This window comes from Arachis hypogaea, chromosome 14 (assembly GCF_003086295.3).
Source record: "Arachis hypogaea cultivar Tifrunner chromosome 14, arahy.Tifrunner.gnm2.J5K5, whole genome shotgun sequence".
In the NCBI taxonomy this organism is placed as follows: Eukaryota; Viridiplantae; Streptophyta; class Magnoliopsida; order Fabales; family Fabaceae; genus Arachis; species Arachis hypogaea.
In genome coordinates, this window is record NC_092049.1 from 141,893,927 (window position 1) to 141,916,366 (window position 22,440).

Consider the following 22,440-nt stretch of genomic DNA (forward strand, 5'->3'; position numbering starts at 1 on the left):
GGTCAGAATAAAGAATAAAATATGGCTTTAGAGACATAACTTTTCATGGACCCTTTTTTCTGTGTTGCATGCCAATTGCCAAAGGTAAAAGATTAATGCTAGATAGTCATTATTATTTCTTAGAATTTGTCAAAGTGTGACAAGTTGAAGGAGTAAAAGACTAGTAAACTACCCACAAATTCCAAAGTAAAATATACTATTCACTGCTACATTATTTTAGCAAAACTTTTACACAATAACAAAGTCTTATCCTATTAAATAGAGTCAGTTACATAAATAACAAACGATATTATTAAGTTCTATCATATATCATGTCTACAATGAGATTATATAAATGTATATGGTTAAAATAACAAAATATTGGCCTAATTAACCTCTATTGTAACTTTATAAATGTATGTTACTGTGGTTATTGTGAATGACTGAAAGGGTGATTTTTCATTTTTTTGGATGTTGAATAGTAAAAAGGGAGTAAAGTAGAGGTTAATCCTTAGCTATATCTTATGAGAATATTCTGACCTTTTCTCCCCTCAAGATTCCTCAGTAATCAAATTAAAAGGTTTCTTTATCTTGTCAAGAGCAGCTTTAGTTGATGTTTAATATTATGGTGAAACTTTGGAGTTGAAAAAATATGTATATATCTGCAAAATGATGGACAAAATATCCAAAGTACTGTAGCCCTATGCAGTATGGACAGCTGAAATTTAGAAGGATGTGACAAAAGTCATAAAAACATAATGCAACAAATTTTGTAGAATACTTGACAACCTTGAATGAAAGAAACAAGAATCATAATGCACTCACAACATTATAAAACAGTGGCTCCTTTGTATTTATTCTTGAAAATTTTGTTTATTTATTTTCTCTCTCATACACTAAGCCTATTTCTTACGTATCTCTTTAAACTGATACAATAAGGACTAATTCTTCGCAGATCTGAGATCTATTTAAGGACTTGTCGCTTACCTATACGCATTATCTGATGGTAGAAAAGTGTGTCGACTTAGTATCAAATAAAGTAAATACGAAAAATACATTTCTTTATCAGTTGATTGAGATGCTTTGTCATGTATACAGCTGACCAAAGGTTCCAGGGTATGGTGGTGCAGAGTGGCAATGAGATGGAAGTTCCCATCTTCTCTGTGTTTATATGTATGTATGCTATAAGACATCAATAAAAACAACTACTACCACCCCCCTTTATTCTAGTAGATGCTTATATTCATCAAACCAAGTCATATTATCATGTCATAACTCATATTACGGTTCAACCATAAAAGACATGAAGAAAGAATATGAGAATATCTCACATGATACACCCCTTCATTTTGGTCTTGTTTGAGAACCACAAAAGACTCCAAAACATTTATGCTATTTTCGAACTGAATTGTAATTGTACTACTCTCATAATACATTTGTTATTTGATATTAATTTTGATGTACTGATAAGTATAAAGAATTTTACACAATCATCCAACAAGATTAGATGATTTTTGAAGTAGTAAATTTGAAAATTAGTTACTTTTACTAATTTGACAATAAATAATTGGTTGTTTGAAAAATTAAATTCTTGTTATTTATATAAATAAATTTTAAATATAGTTCAATTAGTCATGCACAATTTCACATCACACCAAATGGGATAATTAAACTTCACCTAACTATGAAAGCTTCATACAAAAGGCATCAATTTCTATTGGAAAAAAGGCAGTGACCAAAACCAATGCAAACACACTTAACCCCAAGAGAAAATATTTAAACATCTGTGAAGTTAGAGTCCCTTTGCAGCTGTTTCAGTGATTCCAAGTTCAGAACAAAGTGACTTCAAGCCAGATTCTTTCAACAAGCTGAATGCAGCGAATCCATAGTAGGAGTGGTACAAGTCTGGAAATTCTCCAGGAAATTTACTGAAACCACCATACTGTTGAAAAACAAATGTATATGCATCAAAATATGAGTTTCAGAATTAGTCCAAATAAGCCTAAGAAAACTTTAGTAGTCACTCAAGCAAACCAATATATCGGTATCACATATTCCACCTCATTTCGTAATAGAAAAGAAATGTCTGATCTTTTCTAGGTGAATTCCAAATCCGATATGAACTAGGCATTTCTTTTTCCATATAAAACTATACAACAAAATTCAAGGTTAACTTGAATCACTGCCACTACAGTTCTCTTTGCTTTCATTTCCTATCATTTTTATGATACATAATATACTTAGAAGATTCTATTTCTCCCTAAAATCTTAAACACACTACACAGCAAAGAGAGATGTAATTGCAGTACCTTATATTGACAGGTAAGCAAAAATCTGCGTAGAGCTTTGATGTCGACAAAGTCATCTGCCCCCAGAATCTTTAAAACAGCTCCAAGCCTAACCAAACACATGCTGAATTATCAAGGCTCTGGTGATATACACGTTACAAATGATCAGACCTACTTACCAAAATGCATAACATGTATCGGTAGTTTTATTTGTTCTACCCTGAAATCCACCGTCCATTCCCTGCCGCTGAAAAGGAACACAGAACTACTGAATCTTGATTACAAATGAATACAAATATGAAGATTGTAGATGAGGACTACAAACCTGCACGATCCAATCTAGAAGTAATGGAACATCTATCAAAGAAGAAGCACAACTTGAAAGAAGATTATCTTCGATGAATCCCATTAACCGGAGAGATGCAATTGCACAATAAGTTGCACCGCCTGAGTCACTAAAACAGGTAATGTTGATAAATATAGTTTAAGAAATAATAAACATATAAACTATGGATGAATACCAAACTCTTGTCATGACTACTGAGTACAACAATATTGCAGTAGACCTTATTGCGAGTGAATCACATCTAAATTATGAGAAAATAATCCAACTCACCGTGAGATTCCGCACCAGGTACTAATCCAAAGCCTCCATCATAAGACTAGAAAGAGTGAAAGACATCAAATTTATGTTCATACAATATAGCGCACATGACATAAATATATACTAAATTTCATTTTCATTCTTAGGTGATGCATCTCCACAAACCTGGCAATTCAATATGTAATCTTTGGCTTTCTCCTTATCCATGCCACTCCAATTGTCCAGCATGAAACATATGGCAGCTGCACACAGTCATTAATTAAGATCGCCATTATTTACTAATTAACTAACTAGAATCACCACTTCATGTCTTTTCTCTCTTACCTGCGCAGTATACAAACCTAAGATCTGTTTCACCCCCAATATGAATAGCCATAAAACTGTCAACAGATATAAAAATCTCAGGAATAATAAGTATCTGAATTAATCATACTACTGATATGACCATTGCATAAGCAAGCATAAAGAGCTTCAAATCCATACCTTCCATCAGGTTGCTGAAGGTTCCTCATTGAAGCCAACATTAATTCAGAATCAACATTGGACAAATCATAGCCAACAATCTTCAATATCGCTAGGGCACAATAAGTACTTGCCAAGTAACTATGGTTGTGAAGCAAAACCTTCAAGTAAACAAAAGGATTCTTCATCAACAGCTAAAAAAGTTTGAAAACAATAAGCTTTTTCTCAAATTCCAACAATTTTCGTTACCCCATTATCATCCGGAGGAAATTGTGAAGTTCTGGAACCATGAAAGCCATAGAATTGCCCTGCAAAAAATCCCTTCAAATAGGTATTTAAAAAAAATTCAAAATTTGGAGGTCAAATTCAGCTAAAAATTGTATCCCCACCATTGTTGGGGTCAGTTTTGGTTCCAGGATGAAGTTGGAAGGACAAAACCCAATCAACAATTGCATCTTTCTCGACCTGAAATAGCCTCAAGGAATAAAAAAGGTATTTTTTTTTCTTCCATAATTAAAAAACAGAACTTAGAGCTTAGAAAAAGGGAAGAATGAATAATGTGACAGTGTTACAACATAAAACAAGATATCAAAGACTATGTTAATGTGTTAATATTATGGAAAATATTATGTTACCCTATTGAGAGAGTTGAGGATGTCGAGGGAAGAGATGACAAAGTAAGCGAGGGTGAGATGGTTGATCTCTTGAGACTCATATGGAGATGGGAGCAAGTGGAACATCAACTCTGCAAACGTGTTATGAAGATCCATGTCCATGATAGTGTTTGATAACTCCGACTTTGGTGATGATTCTTCTGTTGAATCCATGGTTAATAAACTCAAACTTAAGAAAGAGTAAGGTCCAAAAATAAAAAACTGAAGAGAAAGTTAATGTTGACGAATATATGCTTAAAAAGAGTGGAAACATGGTGTTATTATTAAAGGTACAATTAATTATCCTAAAAGAAAAGTATATTATGAAAAAAAGAGGTGCATTACATAATATGATAGAGAACATATAATTAAACTAACCTATCTTGATGCTAGTTATTTACCAAAAATAATAGACAATAGTAAAATTGGACATTACTTTCTGAATTCAATTTTAAATTTAAATGAATTTTATTTGTATTATTTTCTTTACATATTTGTATTATGTTTGAATTGGGAGTGGATCCTCTCCAATGAATAAAAAACTGGATGGTGTGCAGTGTTTAATCTAACCATTCATCACATTCTCTCTCTTATTTATTTCTGGTCCCACTATTAAAATCAAAGGTGAGAGATTGCACTGTATTTTGTCTAATCGTTGAAAAAACTGGAGAGGATCCATTTCCGTTTGAATTCTAGATTTTTACCTGAAAAATTATCTAACTTTACTTTGACAATTTAAATTTAACTGAATTTTATATACCCGTTTTGTTCTTAAAAAAATGATTGATTTGTTAATTTTGATTTTTTTTTGTGACTGAAATAAATTAAACAAAGAAAAACAAAACAAACAAAATAAAGAACTGCTTAAATAAAGGGACAGTCCCGTTCAAGACTACTCTTAAACTCCTCCTAAGGTGAAAGAAGTTCCACATGCGAAAGTTGTAACTTCATCGCCATCTTTGCCATAGTATCTGCCACCGTGTTTGCATCTCTCATAATCAAACGAAAGTCAACCCGCCAATTCCAATGCATGATATCTCTTATTTTGAGCACCAGTGGATCAATAAACCCAAAACCATCTTGAGTAACAAGATTAAATGCTTCCACACAATCCGTCTCACAAATAACATCTCGTTGACCCACATCCCAAGCTAACAGATATCCTCTCCAAATAGCAAATAATTCTCCTTGAAGAATACTATTACTCTCAATCATTCCCAAACACCCCATTTTGACAGCTCCCATTACAATCTCTAATAACACAAGCAAAACCAACACTATCACCCCAACCAAAATAACTAGCATCACAATTAATCTTAAAAGTACCAATAGATGGGGGATTCCAAAAACCATTTAGAGTAGAGGAAAGGGACATACGTTGTAATTCAAAAATATTTCTAAGCTCCAGTTAATGCCAGACAAATCACTTTTTCCGAAGGCCAAGTTTCATGGGATTAAAGATGTCATTATTCCTTACTCGCCATATCCACCAAAGTCCCGAAAAGAACTTGAACGGATGCTCTCTGCTATGATACAAGAACTAGTTCTTCAAATCCAAAGGATGACAAGAAATATCCAACCTATGCCAGACAAGCTGAGCTTTGGACAATCCCGAATACAATGTAAAATCGATTCCTGGCTAGAAAGACATCTTTAATTTTGATTTAAGAATAAAATATTATTTTTACATTTAAAAATTCAAAATAATGACTAATTTTTTTTTATTAAAGATAAGGATACTCAAACTCGCAATTTTTAAGTGAGTATAGAAAAATTATGTCATTTGAACTATAGCTCGTTGGCTAACAATGTCTAATTTACCTATAAATAATGGTATAATATTAATTAAATGTGTCAATATAAAATCCTACAAATGATAACTATTGAGTTTACATTTTACAAGTAGACAGCAGTTGGTAGTATAGCTGGTAATTTGATCGAGCAGTTGGTGTGCACACTGCAGAGGCAGAAACCAACTCAATGAATCGCAACAAATCCTCAACGCTCTTAACATACGCTGAGAAATGCAAGGTTCTTCTTCTTTCTTCTTCTTCTTCTTCTTTTTTTCAACTCGTATAACACATGATTCATTGCTACGTTCTGTTAGCAGAACATTTTGGCATCGAATTGGCAGGGTTCCCTCAACACTATCAAAGCAGACGCCAAAGGAAGGTATCAACTTTCTGTGTTAGAAACTCAAATCACAAACCTTTATCACTTCCTTTCGTCATTGTTCTGCCTCTTTTGCATGGTTTTAACAGCAAGAGTGATATCCATACTTCAAAGGTTAAGTACATAATCAAAAGGGGGCAACCATTCCTTTGGGTTCCACAAAATGATTTGCATAATGTGGTATGTTGTTAATCTCTCTATTCAAGTTCATCATATTGTAGAAGAGATTATTAGCTGGAATGGTGTGAAGACTATCAATTTATTTTTTTTTTCGTTTATGCAGAACACAATCATTGATGAGCGTGGTTCTTTTGCTGTGAGCACTCCATTTCCAGGTCCACTTGGGAGCTTGTTCAAATCATTGAAAAAGGTAATTCATGGAGTCCATAATTTTTCATTTGAAAATCATACTAGAACAATGTAATATGAGAAGCTGTTAATGCCTTAGCTTGATTTATACTTGTAAGAAATTATGAACTGATTTGTTGATTTATTCGCATGCTGAAGCTACCGGCACGAGTTGCTTTAGCTGGGGACGTTCTTCTTCTTAAAGAAGATAAGGTAATTTTTGAGAAACTGTCCTTATGCTTACTCTATATTGTTCAAGGTTGCTAGTATAATTTGCGAAAATGCTGCTCCTTTCTGACCGAAAAGCTTTGTGTAGGCCAAGTCTCTTGCAGAAAAACTTCAGGAAGTGATACTATCTGAGCAGAAATCAATCAATGAGTTCTCTTACACGGTTTCGGGGGTACTAAGTTCTAGCACTGATAGAACATCTCGAAGTGTTAATCTTAAGGAACTATTGGCAGAGGGAGACGATGCAAGATACTCCATATATAGATTTAAAATGAGGTAGGATCATATTCATACGTGTTTCAAAGTGTACCTTGAATTGTGCCATTTCATTAGATGGATGCAAAGATAAATAGATAAATAACTTATCCTGTGATCCCAAACACTAATTTAGTCTTCAATGTTTCAAAGTGACCATAGTTAATGTTTGTTTCTTCTATGAAATTTATGCTTCTACAAATTTTCAATGCTGATAAGTTTTGTGGCAATTTTGCAGAAGCTTTCAAGGTGTGTATATAGTAAAACATAAGTGTGTGTTCCATCTAACTTAAGAGTTTAATTCAATGTTCAGATCTTGCACATTTATCGATGGCAATGGAGGCGATTTTGAAGTGGATGTTGAAGATATGGAAAAATCTAAAGCTGATGTATTAGGTAAAGACCTGGTTTTTAGATGCACGAGTATCTTTTATTTATATAGAAAAACATATTCATGGATCTTTTATGTTTTCTTGTGTAGCACCATTCTCAGCAAAATTGATTGATGGGATTAACCAAAGTAATGCTAGACGAAGAGCCCTCGTACTTTTTTGTTTTGTTCACATGAATGTCAATGCGAAGGTAACTTACTGATCCGAAATACTCTATTACCCATTTCAAGTTTTCAACATGAACTCTATTGTTGGTCGATTATAATTTTGATTAACATTGTAGTTACCAAACTCCATGATGTATGATTATCTTTTCAAATCATTTCCTTCCCTCATTTCTGTTCAAAGATCGCAACTTGCGAACACATCCTAACTGATCTGCCGATGTTCTTGAAGGATGCATATATAACATGGGTTGATCGCAAGGGCTTTGATGTACTGGCAAAAGTTTCCAGCCCGATCATGAAGGACGGCATAGGTCAGTACCAGTGGAAAGAATACAGGTTCATGTTCAAGGAAGAGGCACAGGATGTTGAATCATTCTGTTGTCAACTGGTCGAAATGGAAGATGAGGTTGTCAAAAAGGTTTCAGTCTCCAGTGGATTGGCATGAAAACGTGCGATACTCGCCCTTGTCGGAGCTCCTATTTGTATAAATTTTGTTGGCTAGAAAATCTCAGTTGGCACATGCAATTGTTTTCGCTTTATAAAGTTGTTTTTTGCCATTCAATAGAATTTTAACATGTGCTACTAGCTGGATGGTAGGCATGGTGCTTAAATGCTCAATGCTTAATGAGAGCAGCTATAACTAATTGAGGTTCCACAAATTAACAGTGTTACACTCACACAATGTTAAGCTATCCATCTTAATTATGGGACCATTATCCAAATGCTAATCCAAAAATGTAGGAGCCGAAGTAGTCTCATTCTTCATTCTGTTTTAGCACTTCCTGTTTTTGTAAGGTTATCCAAAGTTGTTTCATATGAACAAGATTGTTTTTCACTTACAATAATGAAGCATAGTAGTACACACATGAATATGAATCCCAAATTGTAGTATGCTGGTCGTGATTTTTACGTATTAACATTTTAGATTTAAGTAAGCCACCATGACTGGTCTGGTAGTAAAAGGTTCGGGTAATATGCATGAATTCTAGATTTAAATTTCATCACAGTATATGGGCCAAAAAATGTGGCTTGTTTTTTATTGGGTGATGCTCAATATTATGTTTTAGAAAGGAAAAAGTACGTCAATAACATGATGGTGATGGATAACAGATCATCTGCCTCAAGCATGTGGAACACATGTCCCAGTTTAGGCCTCTTTGTCGCATCGTCATCCAAGGGTGCTTAGGATCAACCTCCTCTTCAGCTTTTCTATTCTTTATGCCACATTTTGGTTTATTATAAATGTAAGGTTAATCATAATTATCAACAAAATAGGTAAGTTTTGGTAGTTCAAAATTGCAGCAACTGCTTCCAAAATTGAAAAATCTACTCTTATAAGTAGCGGTTCTTTTAAAACGATAACTACATTAAGATTATGTGAAAATTTCATGGATTTCATTGCCAAATAACAAGTTTTCCTGGCAAATAACAAATCAATGGAGTTCGGCTTGTAATGTTACCCGTTTTCTTGATAAATTATATTATTCCACACCCATAACGATTATCGAATTTATGCGATCAAGAGAGCGAAAGAACCAGAAAGAGTTGATATTAAAATACTGCAAAATGTAAATCATGCAGGGGATTTCTTCATTACAAAAAATATATCACTCAATCAAAAAGAGTGATGAATCGGTAAGTTCTGAATTTCCCAACAAAATAAAGACAGTAACATAATTCGAATGCATAAACCTAACACTAAAAATACCCCCCAGCAATTAAAACCCAAAGGCAAACATAACACTTAGTCGACCTCCTCAATCTTGGGACCAGCACCGCTTCCACCAGCAGGAGGAGCATCATCGTCCACCTCACCACCGGCACCACCTTGGTACATCTTGGCTATGATGGGATTGCATATGCTCTCAAGCTCCTTCATCTTGTCTTCAAATTCATCAGCTTCTGCAAGCTGGTTAGCATCAAGCCATTGAATGGCCTGTTCAATTGCATCATCAATCTTTGTCTTGTCAGCTGGGGAAAGCTTTGAGCTGATCTTATCATCCTTTATTGTGTTCCTCATGTTGTACGCATAATTTTCCAAGGTGTTCTTTGCCTCAACCTTCTTCTTGTGCTCCTCATCTTCTGACTTGTATTTCTCTGCTTCTTGAACCATCTTCTCAATTTCTTCTTTCGACAACCTTCCTTTGTCATTGGTGATGGTGATCTTGTTCTTCTGCCCAGTGGTTTTGTCCTCGGCAGAGACATTCAAGATACCATTGGCATCAATATCAAAGCAAACAGTGATCTGGGGAACACCACGAGGTGCCGGAGGAATGCCTGAAAGCTCAAACTTACCAAGCAAGTTGTTGTCCCTTGTCCTTGTTCTCTCACCCTCATAAACTTGAATCAAGACACCAGGTTGGTTATCCGAATATGTAGAGAACACTTGCTCCTTCTTGGTGGGAATGGTAGTGTTCCTAGGAATCAACACAGTCATGACACCTCCGGCAGTTTCCAAACCTAGAGACAGTGGGGTGACATCCAAAAGCAACAAATCTTGAACCTTCTCATTGCCTTCACCACTCAAAATGGCTGCCTGGACAGCGGCACCGTAAGCAACGGCTTCATCAGGGTTTATGCTCTTGCACAGATCCTTCCCATTGAAAAAGTCCTGCAATAGCTGCTGAACCTTGGGAATCCTAGTAGAGCCACCAACAAGTACAACATCATGGACAGTGCTCTTGTCCATCTTCGCATCCCTGAGACACTTCTCCACTGGCTCCATACACTTTCTGAAGAGGTCCATGTTGAGCTCTTCGAACCTAGCACGGGTGATTGTTGAGTAAAAATCAATACCCTCAAAGAGAGAATCGATCTCAATGGTGGTCTGAGCAGTGGATGAGAGGGTTCTCTTCGCCCTCTCACATGCTGTCCTCAACCTCCTAAGTGCTCTGGGGTTTCCACTAATGTCCTTCTTGTTTTTCCTCTTAAACTCTTGTACAAAATGGTTCACCATCCTGTTGTCAAAGTCTTCTCCTCCAAGGTGAGTGTCTCCGGCAGTGGCCTTCACTTCGAAGATACCCTCCTCAATGGTGAGAAGAGAGACATCAAAGGTACCACCACCAAGATCAAAGATCAAGATGTTCTTCTCCCCCACGCTGGAAGCCTTCTTGTCAAGACCATAGGCAATTGCGGCAGCAGTGGGTTCATTGATGATACGCATCACATTGAGACCGGCAATAACTCCGGCATCCTTGGTAGCCTGACGCTGAGAGTCATTGAAGTATGCAGGGACTGTAACAACGGCATTCTTCACAGTTGATCCAAGGTAAGCCTCGGCAATCTCCCTCATCTTGGTTAGGACCATAGATGAGATCTCTTCGGCCGCAAATTGCTTCTCCTCACCCTTGTAGTTGACACAAATCATGGGCTTGTCACCAGCACCGGCAACCACCTTGAATGGCCACAATTTCATGTCACTCTGAACTGAGGCATCGCTAACTCTCCTTCCAATTAACCTCTTTGCATCTGCAACAGAACAATCCCTAGTTAACAATTCTCGCTCATGCATAATAACCTAAACTAACAGAAAGTAACAAAAACTTTAAAGCAAAAATGAGATCTTTAAACAACACAATTCCTCTCAGATATCTTTATTCTACCACTACAAACAAATATAACATACAACACCATCCACATACTTATCAATTTACAGATCACCTTTTCGACAAAGTTAGGGTGCATTTGGTTTGCGTTTTTTCTATTTTCTGGATTTTGTGAAGGAAAAAGTGAAAAAAAAAAAAAGGAGGTGAAAGGAGGTTAAATCACTGTTTTCACTTTTTCTTTCACAACATCTAAAACAGAAAAAACTGGAAATGAAAACACAATCCAAATGCACCCTTAGATTTTCACAACACAACAAGAAGCAGAAACATTTACAAGAATTTGAACCATTCAATGTCAAGATCTACACTTAGATCGCGTACCTCAAGATAGTATTATTCAGAAAACAACATCAAAACTCAACAAGATAAAACATGAACTAATTTTCAGCTAAAATCAGCTAACCCTAACGCAAATCTAGAGCAACTAAAACAGTCCGTGTTGATTTGAGAAATGACTTACCAAAAACGGTGTTGATGGGATTCATGGCGACCTGGTTCTTGGCGGCATCTCCGATGAGCCTCTCGGTGTCAGTGAATGCAACGTAAGACGGCGTCGTACGGTTACCCTGATCGTTGGCGATGATCTCAACGCGATCATGCTGCCACACTCCGACGCAGGAGTAGGTGGTTCCAAGATCGATTCCGATCGCAGGTCCCTCTCCTTTTCCGGCCATAATTTTCCGGCGTAAATCTCAAACACACGAACCTTTAGAAGAGAGAGTCAAAAATGAAAGAGTAAAAGAGAAAATAGTGTTAGAAAGAATGAGTGGTTCCAAGAAATGGGGTGGGAGAAAGGGTAAATATATAGGTATAAGAGGGAGAGTTTCTAGAATGTTCTGTGAGACTATAAGTGGGGTCCTCAGCCGTTGATTAATTTGTTAGGGTTGTTAATGGAGGGTTGAGATTTGATGCGAAAGGTCGGAAAGTATTGTTTGGTTTGAGCGTAGTTATTGGACTTTAGACTGACGTCGGCTACGCGCTTATAATGACACCTCATGCCTCATGCAACTAGCAATGGCACTTGTGTAAATAAATTCTAGATACATCTTCTTCCAATTCGAGAAGAGTTAGTTTGTAAATGATATTTTTTAAAAAGAAATTACTTATTACATATATAAATATAATATAAATATTAAAATAGTTTATGTGAGAAAACAAACTTTGTTACACTGTTTATTATTAGATATTTTCTATTTATTTAGATATTAGATTAATTAAATTAAATAAAATTAAATAATTAAGATCAATGTAATTACCGAAAAAGGGGGGTCAAAGTAGGTTGGGCCCACGGCCGAAGAAAGTGAGAGGCTTTCCACCAATCACAAACACGATGGTCTATTTAGCTTTCCGTAAAAGCAAAAAGTGATAGTAAATTAATGTTTCAACAGAAGAACTTTGGGCCCAATCCAATAGTTATTTCAGTAAAATAAATGGGTCATTAGTTTGTTGACTTAGTTCAAGTGGGTCAACTATTAGCCTAGTCCAGCTTCATCATCAGCAAGTTTTCAAGTGTCAGACAATTCAGGCCCTAAAGAAATGGTGATATTTTTGGACGATAAGAGAATTGGTTGAAACCAAAAATATAACTCATTTTGCATGGCCCTTCATTATTTTTTGTTATAAATCCCCATCTCCTACAGGCCCAGACCCAAATGGTTAGTGGGCTGTGGGCCATTCCCCAGATCTCTCCCTCCCGAAAACAAAAGATGTGTTGATACCCCTATCAAAAAGAAAAATTGTCAAAGTACACAATTAAAAAAAAATTTGTTACCCAACTTTGCTCGATTGAGTGGTCAGCTCATTAATTCACTTAAGCAATTGTCAGGCTTTAAATCTCGTCTTATATATGCAGCAACTTATTAGTTTGCGATAGACCCTTAAATAAAGCTCAGATTCATAATAGATTATTAGTCTTTAACTGGCTGGATTAAGAGATATTACGAATAAAAAAATTTGTCTAGATTCATTTATCGTAGTTTTGGGATAATGTATTCAAAAGGAAAATATCTTTTTTTTATATATGAAAAAAGAAAAATTTACAATAAATAATGTATCTTTTTCGGTTTAAGTTAATTTAGTAGTTAATTCATTCCTTTAATTAATTAAATACTGAAAATTTTAAATTTAATTGTGTATATAACAATTTATTGATCAATAATAAATTTTTAAATAGAACTGATTTAGTTTTTAACTTATTGAATTGAATAAAAACTACCACTAATTTAAAATACCTGAGGTACCTGGAAACGTGTTGCTCAGTGCAACATATATGATACATATTACACTATTTGTATAAGTTAAGGTACAAAGACCAATGAGTTATAATTCAAATGGTATAGTCTTTCATACTCAATTAAAAATTTGCAGGTTCGAGTCTCCTATCTTTAATAATAATAAAAAAAAAATTAAGGTACAAAAACAGAATTTAACATAGTGATTGAAACTTTCACCAAACAAAATATCACCTCAATCGAATAAAAAAGGGTATTTGATTGTACATTAATTAGCTAGTCGAACAAAAATGTTGCGGTATGAACTACACGCATGTATATATGCTTTTATCTCTGAAAATGGCAAACATTGATGGGGTAGAGCTACGGAATCAAGGGTCACGATCTAATCTTAAAAATAGATTTGATGCACAATGCATGTTTCCCATTTACTCTCATGTCACGATCCATGCATGGATGGAATCTTCATCACAATTCACAAATTCATATCCATTATCAAATCTTTCGACACGTACACCATTTGTAAACCGGATAAAAAAATTTATTTCAAAGACAATAAAAGATCAATCTAAAGCCATCTAAAATTATTTTATTTTATATTTTTTAATTATTATTTATTTTATTTTATATTTTTTAATTATTACTGAAATAATTAAGTAATATTAATTATAATAAGTTTATAATTATAAATTTTAAATTAAACAAAATTATTTTAAGTTATTGTCTTTATAAATATTTTTTACTTTATTAAAATATTTGAGTTTAGATATTTTACATAATAGTTCAATTATTATTATTATTTTTTTTTTTTTTGTGATGCTAGTTATCTTGATTCAGGTGATAGTGTTGATTAGTCACAAAAAAAAAGGTGATAGTGTTGATTTTGCTTGTGTTATTAGAGATTGTAGTGGGAGTTGACAAAGGGGTGTTTGAAAATAATTGAGAATAATAGTATTTTTCAAGGAAATTGTTTGCTATTTGGAGAAGATATCTCTTAGCTTGAGATGTGGCCAACGAGATGTTATTTGTGAGACAGATTGTGTAAAAGCATTTAATCTTGTTACTAATCACCAAGATGGTTTTGGGTTTATTGATTCTTGGAGCTCAAAATAAGAGATATCATGCATTGAAATTGGCGTGTTGACTTTCGTTTGATTATGACATATGCAAACCCGGTGGGATACTGTGACAAAGATGGTGATAAAATTACAATCTTTCACCTTGGGAGGAATTTAAAAATAATCTTAAAAAGAATTGTCCCTCTATTTAAGCAGATCCTTTGTTTTATTTTTTTTTGTTTAGTTTATTTCAGTCACCAAATAATTATATTTTTTAACAAAAAATAATTATTTTTATTGAAGTGATGTTACGTAATTAAATGCATATATAAAATTATTCTAATATATACTAATACTAGATCAAAATGAAATTTTAAAATTATATATATAGAATAACATTTTTGCTAAACAACTCAATAACTTTTTTTTTATTTAAAACAGACTTAAATTAATCAAAATTTTAATAATAAGACTTAGATATTGATTATTTTATTTGAAGTAAAAAGAAAATGATGGTAGGTTCCATGTTTTCATGATGAGAGTGGATCAAGCTGCATGGAGGGATCACCATTATTTCTTCTATCTATCTCCCCACATTAACTGATGACTCTTTATATTATATGCTCCCACCACCACCATTCTTTGTCCCTTTGCTTTTTTTCCCCTTTTATTATTATTTTTTTTAATAAGTAGTAAAATGCGAAATTTGGCAAAAGCAGGTGGAGCCTTTCTTGATGCATTATATTCCAATGATGAAACATTTTACCATTTCTTTTACTCAAACAATCACTATTCTAGAGTTGGGTCGGCCAATTAGGTGATATATAGTATTATTAGATATTTTTTAAAAAAACATTTAGACTTTCCTTCATGCATGTGTGTTTGGTTAAAGTTTCACATTGCTTAGAATATGGAGGGTCTCTTATCTGAATGTGAATTTATATGGTCTCTTCAAAATTCATAATCATATCTCAAATAAGGTAAAAACTCAGGTTTAGTTGACTTCACGTGAAATTGATAGTTAAGAGCTATTAGATTATTTGACTAATTTGACTAAATTTTCATCTAACGGCTCTCAACTATCAACTTCACGTGAAGTCGACTGCACCCGAATTTTCACCGTCAAACAATTAGACTGAAAAAATTACACTGCAGCATATATTTGCTCATTATTGTGGAATTTATCATTATTTTTTTTTTAATTCGACGATAATATATTTTTCATGTTCGACAAAAATATATTATCATCGAATTTTAAATATATTACCGAAGGAAATGAATTACTTATTAAATAGTCACGCAAAGATTTGCTAATAATACTCTTTAAATATTGTTTTTCTTTTTTTATTAATTAGTTAGAAAGTATAATTTGCCATGAATCTTTGGATTTGTCGTAAAAGTTAAATTATTGAAGTCAATTCTGAAATGGATCCGTACTATATATCCCGCCCAGGAACATATAAAAAGAAAATCTTGAAAAATGAAAATAAAAAAATAAAAATTGTGATGGACATCAGGACATTCATAAAGGGAGATCAATAACACGATGATAATTGATACCTAACTTTAACAGAACGCTTCAGATTCAGATTTCATAAAGAAAGCTATGACGAATTAAAAATTAGGTGATTAGAGTTTTTTTTTTTTTTTTTTTTGTAAAAGATATTGGAAATTATTTCAGTGATAATTAAACTATATTTTTCACTTGATTATCATTAATATATGGGATCAAAAATAGTAACTAAAATTAATTTATTATATATTTATATAAATACATATATGGTTTAATTTATACTAACAATTAATTTTAATAAATAATTTTAATGTATACTTAACATAATTAATTATATTATACATATAATTACATATTTATAATTAATAAAATTATAAATTCTTTTGGATTATATGGCCCCCAGCCAGCCACTAATAAAACGTGTGATCTGTCAATAATGCATCTATCCAATAATTTTTATTAGTTAAGAATTAACTATTTCTTAACTAATATTAGCTAATATTTTTATAATTATTTTTTTATTCTTTCTTATTTCGTTTTTTTTCTTTTTCCTAATTCTACAATTTCATTTCTTATTTCTGGTTATTCGTTGCCGACACCAATCACTAGCGTCGACCATCCTTAATTATTCTAATATCTAAACTTTAAATTTTAAATTCTAATAAATTTTAAATTATAACACTAAATTTAAAATCTTAAATACTAAATTTTAGATGCTAAACTCTTAAACAAATTTGAAAAAATAATTTTATAATAAAAAATTGACTAATATTATTAACTAAATAAAATTTAGTGGTGATTTTTTCGATACCTAATTAATTTGAGGGTATTATATACCCTTTTTACATGTTTCAATTAATGGGTGTTAAGTGTATTCATTAATTCTAATTAGCAAATGAATTTTTAATTTTTAAAAATAAAAAATAATGAATTTAATACATGTATTAAATACTTTATATATACATATCTTAATATATGGTACATATATTTAACTCTAATTAAATTAAACCATCATATGTAGTAAACTTTAAACAAATTATTTAAATAAAAAAAAGAAAATTAAAATTGAGTTGTTGTATATGCTGCTGGAGAAAGAGGGAAGAACATAGAACCTTAATCCTTTTCATCTAGTTTCGTCTTCTTCTCTTTTCTATATTCACAAAAAAAATCGTTTTCATCTTCTTCCTTCTCATTCGCTATCAGGATATACCTTCTTTTTCCTCATTATAATCTTCGAAAGTCGTCAATCTTGTTGCTGTAATTCAGAACAATCCATCGTTTTTGGGTTAAATCCTCACAAATGATTATAAAATTGTGACGGCATGGGTGAAAGAACGATGGATTCTTCTGGATTATAGCAATAAGATCGACGACTTTCGAAGATTAGAAGGAGGAAAAAGAAGGTATATCCTGAGAGCGAAGGAGAGGAAAGAAGACGAAAACAAATTTTTTCTGTGAATATAAAAAAGAGAAGACGAAATTAGATGAAAAGGATTAGGGTTCTATGTTTTTCCCTCTTTCTCCAACAGCATATACAACAGTCAAATTTTAATTTTCTTTTCTTTTTTTTCTTTTAAATAATTTATTTAAAGTTTACCACATAAAATACCAAAAAAAAGTTTACCACATATGGTGGTTTGATTTAATCAGAGTTAAATGTATGTACAATGTATTAAGATATGTATATATAAAGTATTTAATACATGTATTAAATTCATTATTTTTTATTTTTAAAAATTAAAAATTCATTTGCTGATTGGAATTAATGAATACACTTGATACCAATTAATTGAAATATGTAAAAAGAGTGTATAATACCCTCGAATTAGTTGGGTATGGAACAAATCACCAAATTTAATTCTTTATACTTATCCATATTATAATATTACATGACATATAGATATAGATAGATAAATATTTAGCATAGCAATACACGAACAGCATAATGTTGTCTTCCATTGCCGAGCACTAAATTCATGAAGGCGATGACAAGCATAGCTGGCATTAATTGGGACTCTTGCATTAAGGTTCACATTATATTCTTGATGGTTAAGGTTCACAGTTAGTGGTGCATGGAGCACTCTTGGATTAGGGTTTGCTGGCATAGATACAATGTCCAAATTAAATAAATATGATGAGTAACTTGGTGAAGGGACTTAACTACTATTATCGAGTGATGTTTAAGTAGTTTTAATTATTTTAGAGTGAAGTCTCTCTCTCAATCTCTCTCTCATGATTAGAAATAATTTATTTGTCCATCTATATATCAATAATATATATGCGCAAAAAAATTTAAATAAAGAAAAAAGTTAGGAGATTAACAATTTTTATTAATATTAGTTAATGTATTAGGTCAATATTTTATTTTTATATTATTAAGATTTAATTTTTAATAGATTTAATTATTTTATTGGTTTCTATAGTTTTGCAAAATTTTTAATTAGGTTCTTATATTTTTTTTTTCTTTTTAATTGGATTCCTGCACTAATTTTTTTTTCAATTAGGTCCCTCTTGATAATAAGACTTAATTATTTAGGGACCCAACTAAAAAAAATTGATACAGAGATTCAAATAAAAGAAAAAAAAAAGTATAAAGACTCAATTAAAAAAAGTTGGTGCAAGGATTTAATTAATTAAAAGAAAAAAAAAGCATATGGACCTAATTAAAAATTTTGCAAAATTATAAAGACCAACAGAATAATTAAATTTTTTTAATATTTAAAATTTATTAAAAATAATAAATTTTGTTAGTTACGTAATATTGTTGTTAAATAGAACGAGCCTTGCAAATTTTAGGACATATATATATACATATTAAAGTAATAAAAAAAATATGTATGCATGAAATCAAAATATATGACAAAAGAATCCCACTACTGTTGTTTAGTCTTGAAGATAAGTTGAATGAATAAGAACTCGAGTTTACTTCATCACATTATGTCACACGTATTGGGTTAAGAAAAATTTTATATATTATTCGAGTAGGGGAAAAAGAAATTTAATCCCAAAGATTGTGACAAGGTGTTAATTTCCACGTTTATTTTGTCTATATTCATTAGCACATCAGCGAAACCCTCCATCACTTTCCTCTCTAAGACTGTCATTTCAATTTCAACACAATGTGGCAGACCATGACTAATGTAAATAATTATTGGTGGTTAGCACGTAATTATTCATTAATTTTCGTAACAAAGTAAATAATATTTTGTTCTCGTATTGATGGTTATATACTTTAAATAAAAAAAAGTTAGAGAACATTATACAATTTATTATTTTTAGTCATTAATTAATTATTAATGTTTAAAAATATAAAATAAAATATATTATTAGATTACTAGATTATTTATAAAAAATTGAATTAATAACTAAGTAATGAATAAAATAATAAATTATGATGACATCTTAATATTTTTATTAAATAAAAGAAAGATAAAAATTTATGTGTTTTGTATTGATGAATTATTATTTATAATATTAGAATATATAGACTCATATAGATCAAGAACTAATCAAGATTAAAGAATGCTCAAGAATAATTATTGTTGTTCTTGTATAGTTTTTTCTTCGGGTTCTTAAAAATAATAAATTGATATGGTCAAAAATTTGATCTAATTTGCATTAAAATTATCGGATTGGATTTAATATTCGCATTTTTTTAAGTTTGGATTCGATTCGATCCGATCCAATCCAATCCAATATGCACATTTGTATATCAGATCGGATCGAATATCAAATATATCCGATAAAAAAATATATTCTTAAAATTCAGAAAAAAAATTAAAAAAAATTACCAAGACCAAACCCCAAACCAAACGGTCATTGAAGCATAATTCAAATAAAAATTAAATTTCTTTTCACCAGAAGCAAACTCTGATGCAAACATTCACTGAATTACAGATTTTAACATCAACTAGAAGAGACTTATATTATCTAAATTTTTAAAAAATCAACTAGAACCAAACCCTAATCATATCTCAAAGGAAGCTAAGCATATGCAAAACTGCAGAAGTGAAGCAGAAAAAAAAAATTCCAAAAGCATAATAGAAATGCAGAAGTAGATGAGCAACTGAAGCAGAATGGCGATGATGATTAATAGATTCGTCCGAGCCAACGAACAAAGCAACAAACAAACAAAAGGACAGCGAGGCAAAGCAGCAGCAAGGACGGATGAAAGAGATGCGGTGAGACGACAACACGGCAATGGAGACGACCTTAGGATACGCGGTCTGAGGAGACGACGAAGGAGACGCGACAATGAACGAGATGTTGGTGACTGACGGTGGTAATAGATGAGGTCATAAGTGAGGCGAGTTTAGGACAATGACTGGGACTGGGTCTGGGTGAGAGAGGAGAGGCCAAGAGGGAGAGCAGCGCCGTATAGAGGGGATTTCTGGGTTAGGGTTTACGTTTTCTTAACTGTGATATTTATATTATTGGTGAGGATCTGCGTCTCTGGGATTGGATATGCGGAAAACAATGCAATATCAGCTATCCGATCCTATCAGAGTACGGATCGGATAATATCCACAAAATGCGGATCAGATACAGATAAATACTGCGGATATGCGGATATTATCCGATCCATGTGCAGTCCTAGAGGGTGTAGACTTTGATCAAGTCTTTCCTACTATCATTAAGCCTATAAATCTATAACCATCAAAGTCATTATCACCTTAACCATGTCCTTTAATTGGCATATTCGCTAATTTGATTTTAACAATGCCTTTCTCAATGGAGATTATTTAAGTGAACTTATTTTAATGAGACAAGCCCCAGGCTTCCATTCAGATCAAGATTCATAGGTTCACAAATTACATAAATCATTGTATGGATTAAAACAAGTTTTTAGAAACTAGTTTTTAAAATTAGCAGCTATTCTTGAAACATTTCGTTTTTAAAAATCAAAATCTAATTACTATTTATTCATGAAGCATACTAACCACTTGAAATTATATATTTTAGTGTATATGGATGATATATTAATTACAAATAGTGATCTTCACACTACAAGAAAATTAGGATTTTGTGACGCTCTCAAACTGTGGAGAAAAGTTGAAAAAAGGTAGCAATAGCTTTTCACCACCCTTTTGAAAGGGTCACATCTACAAGCATGTTGGTTACTTTATTGCCACGCTTTTTTTGTCTCCACGCTTTTATCTATTGCCACGCTTTTAAGCGTGGCTGTATGTGAGAGATATGGCTACATTTTTAAAGCGTGCCAATAGCGAGAGATATGGCTACATTTTTAAAGCATGTCAATAGCTAGAGATACGTCTACGCTTTTAAAGCGGGCCAACTGAGAGAGATATCGCTACACTTTTAAAATGTGCCAGTAGCAAGAGATATGACTACGCTTTTAAAGTGTGCTAGTATCGAGAGATATGCGCTTTTAAAGCGTGCCAATATCGAGAGATATAACTACGCTTTTAAAGCGTGGCTGTTGATGATTGCTGTACAATATGGCTACGCTTTTAAAACGTGGCTATAATTTTGTTTAGGTTCTATTATTCTTTTTCTTAATCTTCGTAAAAAAACCTTACAAAATTTATAGATAATTGTAAAATTTAGACAACGACCAGTAATTTTAAGGTTTAATTACTCTGTTGGTCCCTATAGTTTCCCAAAATTTTCAATTAGGTCCCTATACTTTTTTTCTTTTTAATTGGGTCCCTGCACCAAATGTTTTTTTCAATTGAGTCCCTACACTTTTTTTTTCCTTTTATTTGAGTCCCTGCACTAATTTTTTTTAGTTTGGTCCCTATACAATTAAGCCAATTACTACAAAGAAGGACCTAATTGAACAAAAATTTAGTGTAGGGACCCAATTAAAAGAAAAAAAATATAAAGACCTACTTGAAAATTTTGCAAAACTATAGGGACCAATAGAGTAATTAAACCTAATTTTAAATCAAGTAATCCAACTTTTATAAACTTGTCACCAAATATAGTGTTTGATCATATGACATCCTCTAACAAAATACAAAAAATCAAAGTCATACAATTCCAACAACCATTACATTATCTACTTCGTTTACATACTTCTTTACAAAATATGAAACTTCATGATTACTGACCATCCATTGTTAGCGAAATTATTTTCATCAATGTCCTGCATAATTTTAAATATTGTTATGTTAGTGCATCTTATATTTTACCAAAAAATAAGAGGGCATATATTGAAAACCACGATGTATTCACAATATTCATCATTTTGCCATGAATAAATATTACACTATCTCTCTTTAATATCTCTGTATGACAAAGAACAATAGTCAATACTATACTTTGTTAAATTGGCAATCAAAATATTATTCTAAAGTAGTATTCTTATGTGTTTTCAAGTAGAGTGAAATTTATGCATGTCTTATTCACTCTTAACCTTCTTTTAAAAATAAAAAATATCTCTCCAAAATAAAGAACAATCAACAGTACACAACCAAAAAATTCAACAGCTAACAGTGATATTCAGTCAGCAACAGTAGCAC

The 22,440-nt window shown here is 32.3% G+C and overlaps 3 protein-coding genes across 10 annotated transcripts in view; 1 reads left to right on the plus strand and 2 right to left on the minus strand.

Annotated features, from left to right (window-relative positions):
- Nucleotides 1–1,546: 1,546 nt before the first annotated feature.
- Nucleotides 1,547–4,306, minus strand: LOC112798168 (geranylgeranyl transferase type-1 subunit beta-like). Its single transcript, XM_025841375.3, has 11 exons — nucleotides 3,969–4,306; nucleotides 3,723–3,798; nucleotides 3,583–3,641; nucleotides 3,355–3,494; nucleotides 3,196–3,251; nucleotides 3,037–3,113; nucleotides 2,884–2,929; nucleotides 2,593–2,714; nucleotides 2,447–2,514; nucleotides 2,289–2,376; nucleotides 1,547–1,921 (listed from the first exon to the last, which is right to left on the minus strand). The coding sequence occupies exons 1-11, from the start codon at nucleotides 4,158–4,160 to the stop codon at nucleotides 1,772–1,774; spliced, it is 1,074 nt and encodes a 357-aa protein (XP_025697160.1). The 5' UTR covers nucleotides 4,161–4,306; the 3' UTR covers nucleotides 1,547–1,771.
- Nucleotides 4,307–5,771: 1,465 nt separating this feature from the next.
- On the plus strand, nucleotides 5,772–8,270 carry LOC112798170 (uncharacterized). Its single transcript, XM_025841379.3, has 9 exons — nucleotides 5,772–6,017; nucleotides 6,097–6,158; nucleotides 6,248–6,338; nucleotides 6,442–6,528; nucleotides 6,666–6,719; nucleotides 6,823–7,010; nucleotides 7,303–7,385; nucleotides 7,471–7,571; nucleotides 7,778–8,270. Exons 1-9 carry the CDS (start codon nucleotides 5,967–5,969, stop codon nucleotides 7,991–7,993), a joined length of 933 nt encoding a protein of 310 aa, XP_025697164.1. The 5' UTR covers nucleotides 5,772–5,966; the 3' UTR covers nucleotides 7,994–8,270.
- An 810-nt stretch (nucleotides 8,271–9,080) lies between these two features.
- LOC112798159 (heat shock cognate 70 kDa protein 2-like) overlaps nucleotides 9,081–22,440 on the minus strand; it is a 200,987-nt gene continuing 187,627 nt past the window's right edge. For 5 of the 8 annotated variants that reach the window (XM_072215641.1, XM_072215643.1, XM_072215640.1 and 2 more), the window contains exons 2-3: nucleotides 11,614–11,989; nucleotides 9,081–11,016 (exon numbers count right to left, since the gene is read on the minus strand). In XM_072215641.1, coding sequence (XP_072071742.1) covers nucleotides 9,293–11,016; nucleotides 11,614–11,827 — 1,938 coding nt within the window. In that variant the 5' untranslated portion in view covers nucleotides 11,828–11,989 and the 3' untranslated portion in view covers nucleotides 9,081–9,292. Of the gene's footprint in view, nucleotides 11,017–11,613; nucleotides 11,998–22,440 lie in introns of all 8 variants that reach the window. The other 3 variants (XM_072215639.1, XM_072215638.1, XM_025841364.3) reach the window with 2 other exon arrangements.

Coding starts and splice junctions, on each gene's coding strand:
- LOC112798170 (XM_025841379.3), top strand. CDS start 5,967: ATGAATCGCAACAAATCCTCAACGCTCTTAACATACGCTGAGAAATGC. Junction 7,011..7,302: donor ATATATAGATTTAAAATGAG/GTAGGATCATAT, acceptor TTCAATGTTCAG/ATCTTGCACATTTATCGATG. Junction 7,386..7,470: donor ATCTAAAGCTGATGTATTAG/GTAAAGACCTGG, acceptor TTTCTTGTGTAG/CACCATTCTCAGCAAAATTG.
- LOC112798168 (XM_025841375.3), bottom strand. CDS start 4,160: ATGGATTCAACAGAAGAATCATCACCAAAGTCGGAGTTATCAAACACT. Junction 2,715..2,883: donor ACCTGGTGCGGAATCTCACG/GTGAGTTGGATT, acceptor TTAGTGACTCAG/GCGGTGCAACTTATTGTGCA. Junction 2,515..2,592: donor TTCTAGATTGGATCGTGCAG/GTTTGTAGTCCT, acceptor GTTCCTTTTCAG/CGGCAGGGAATGGACGGTGG.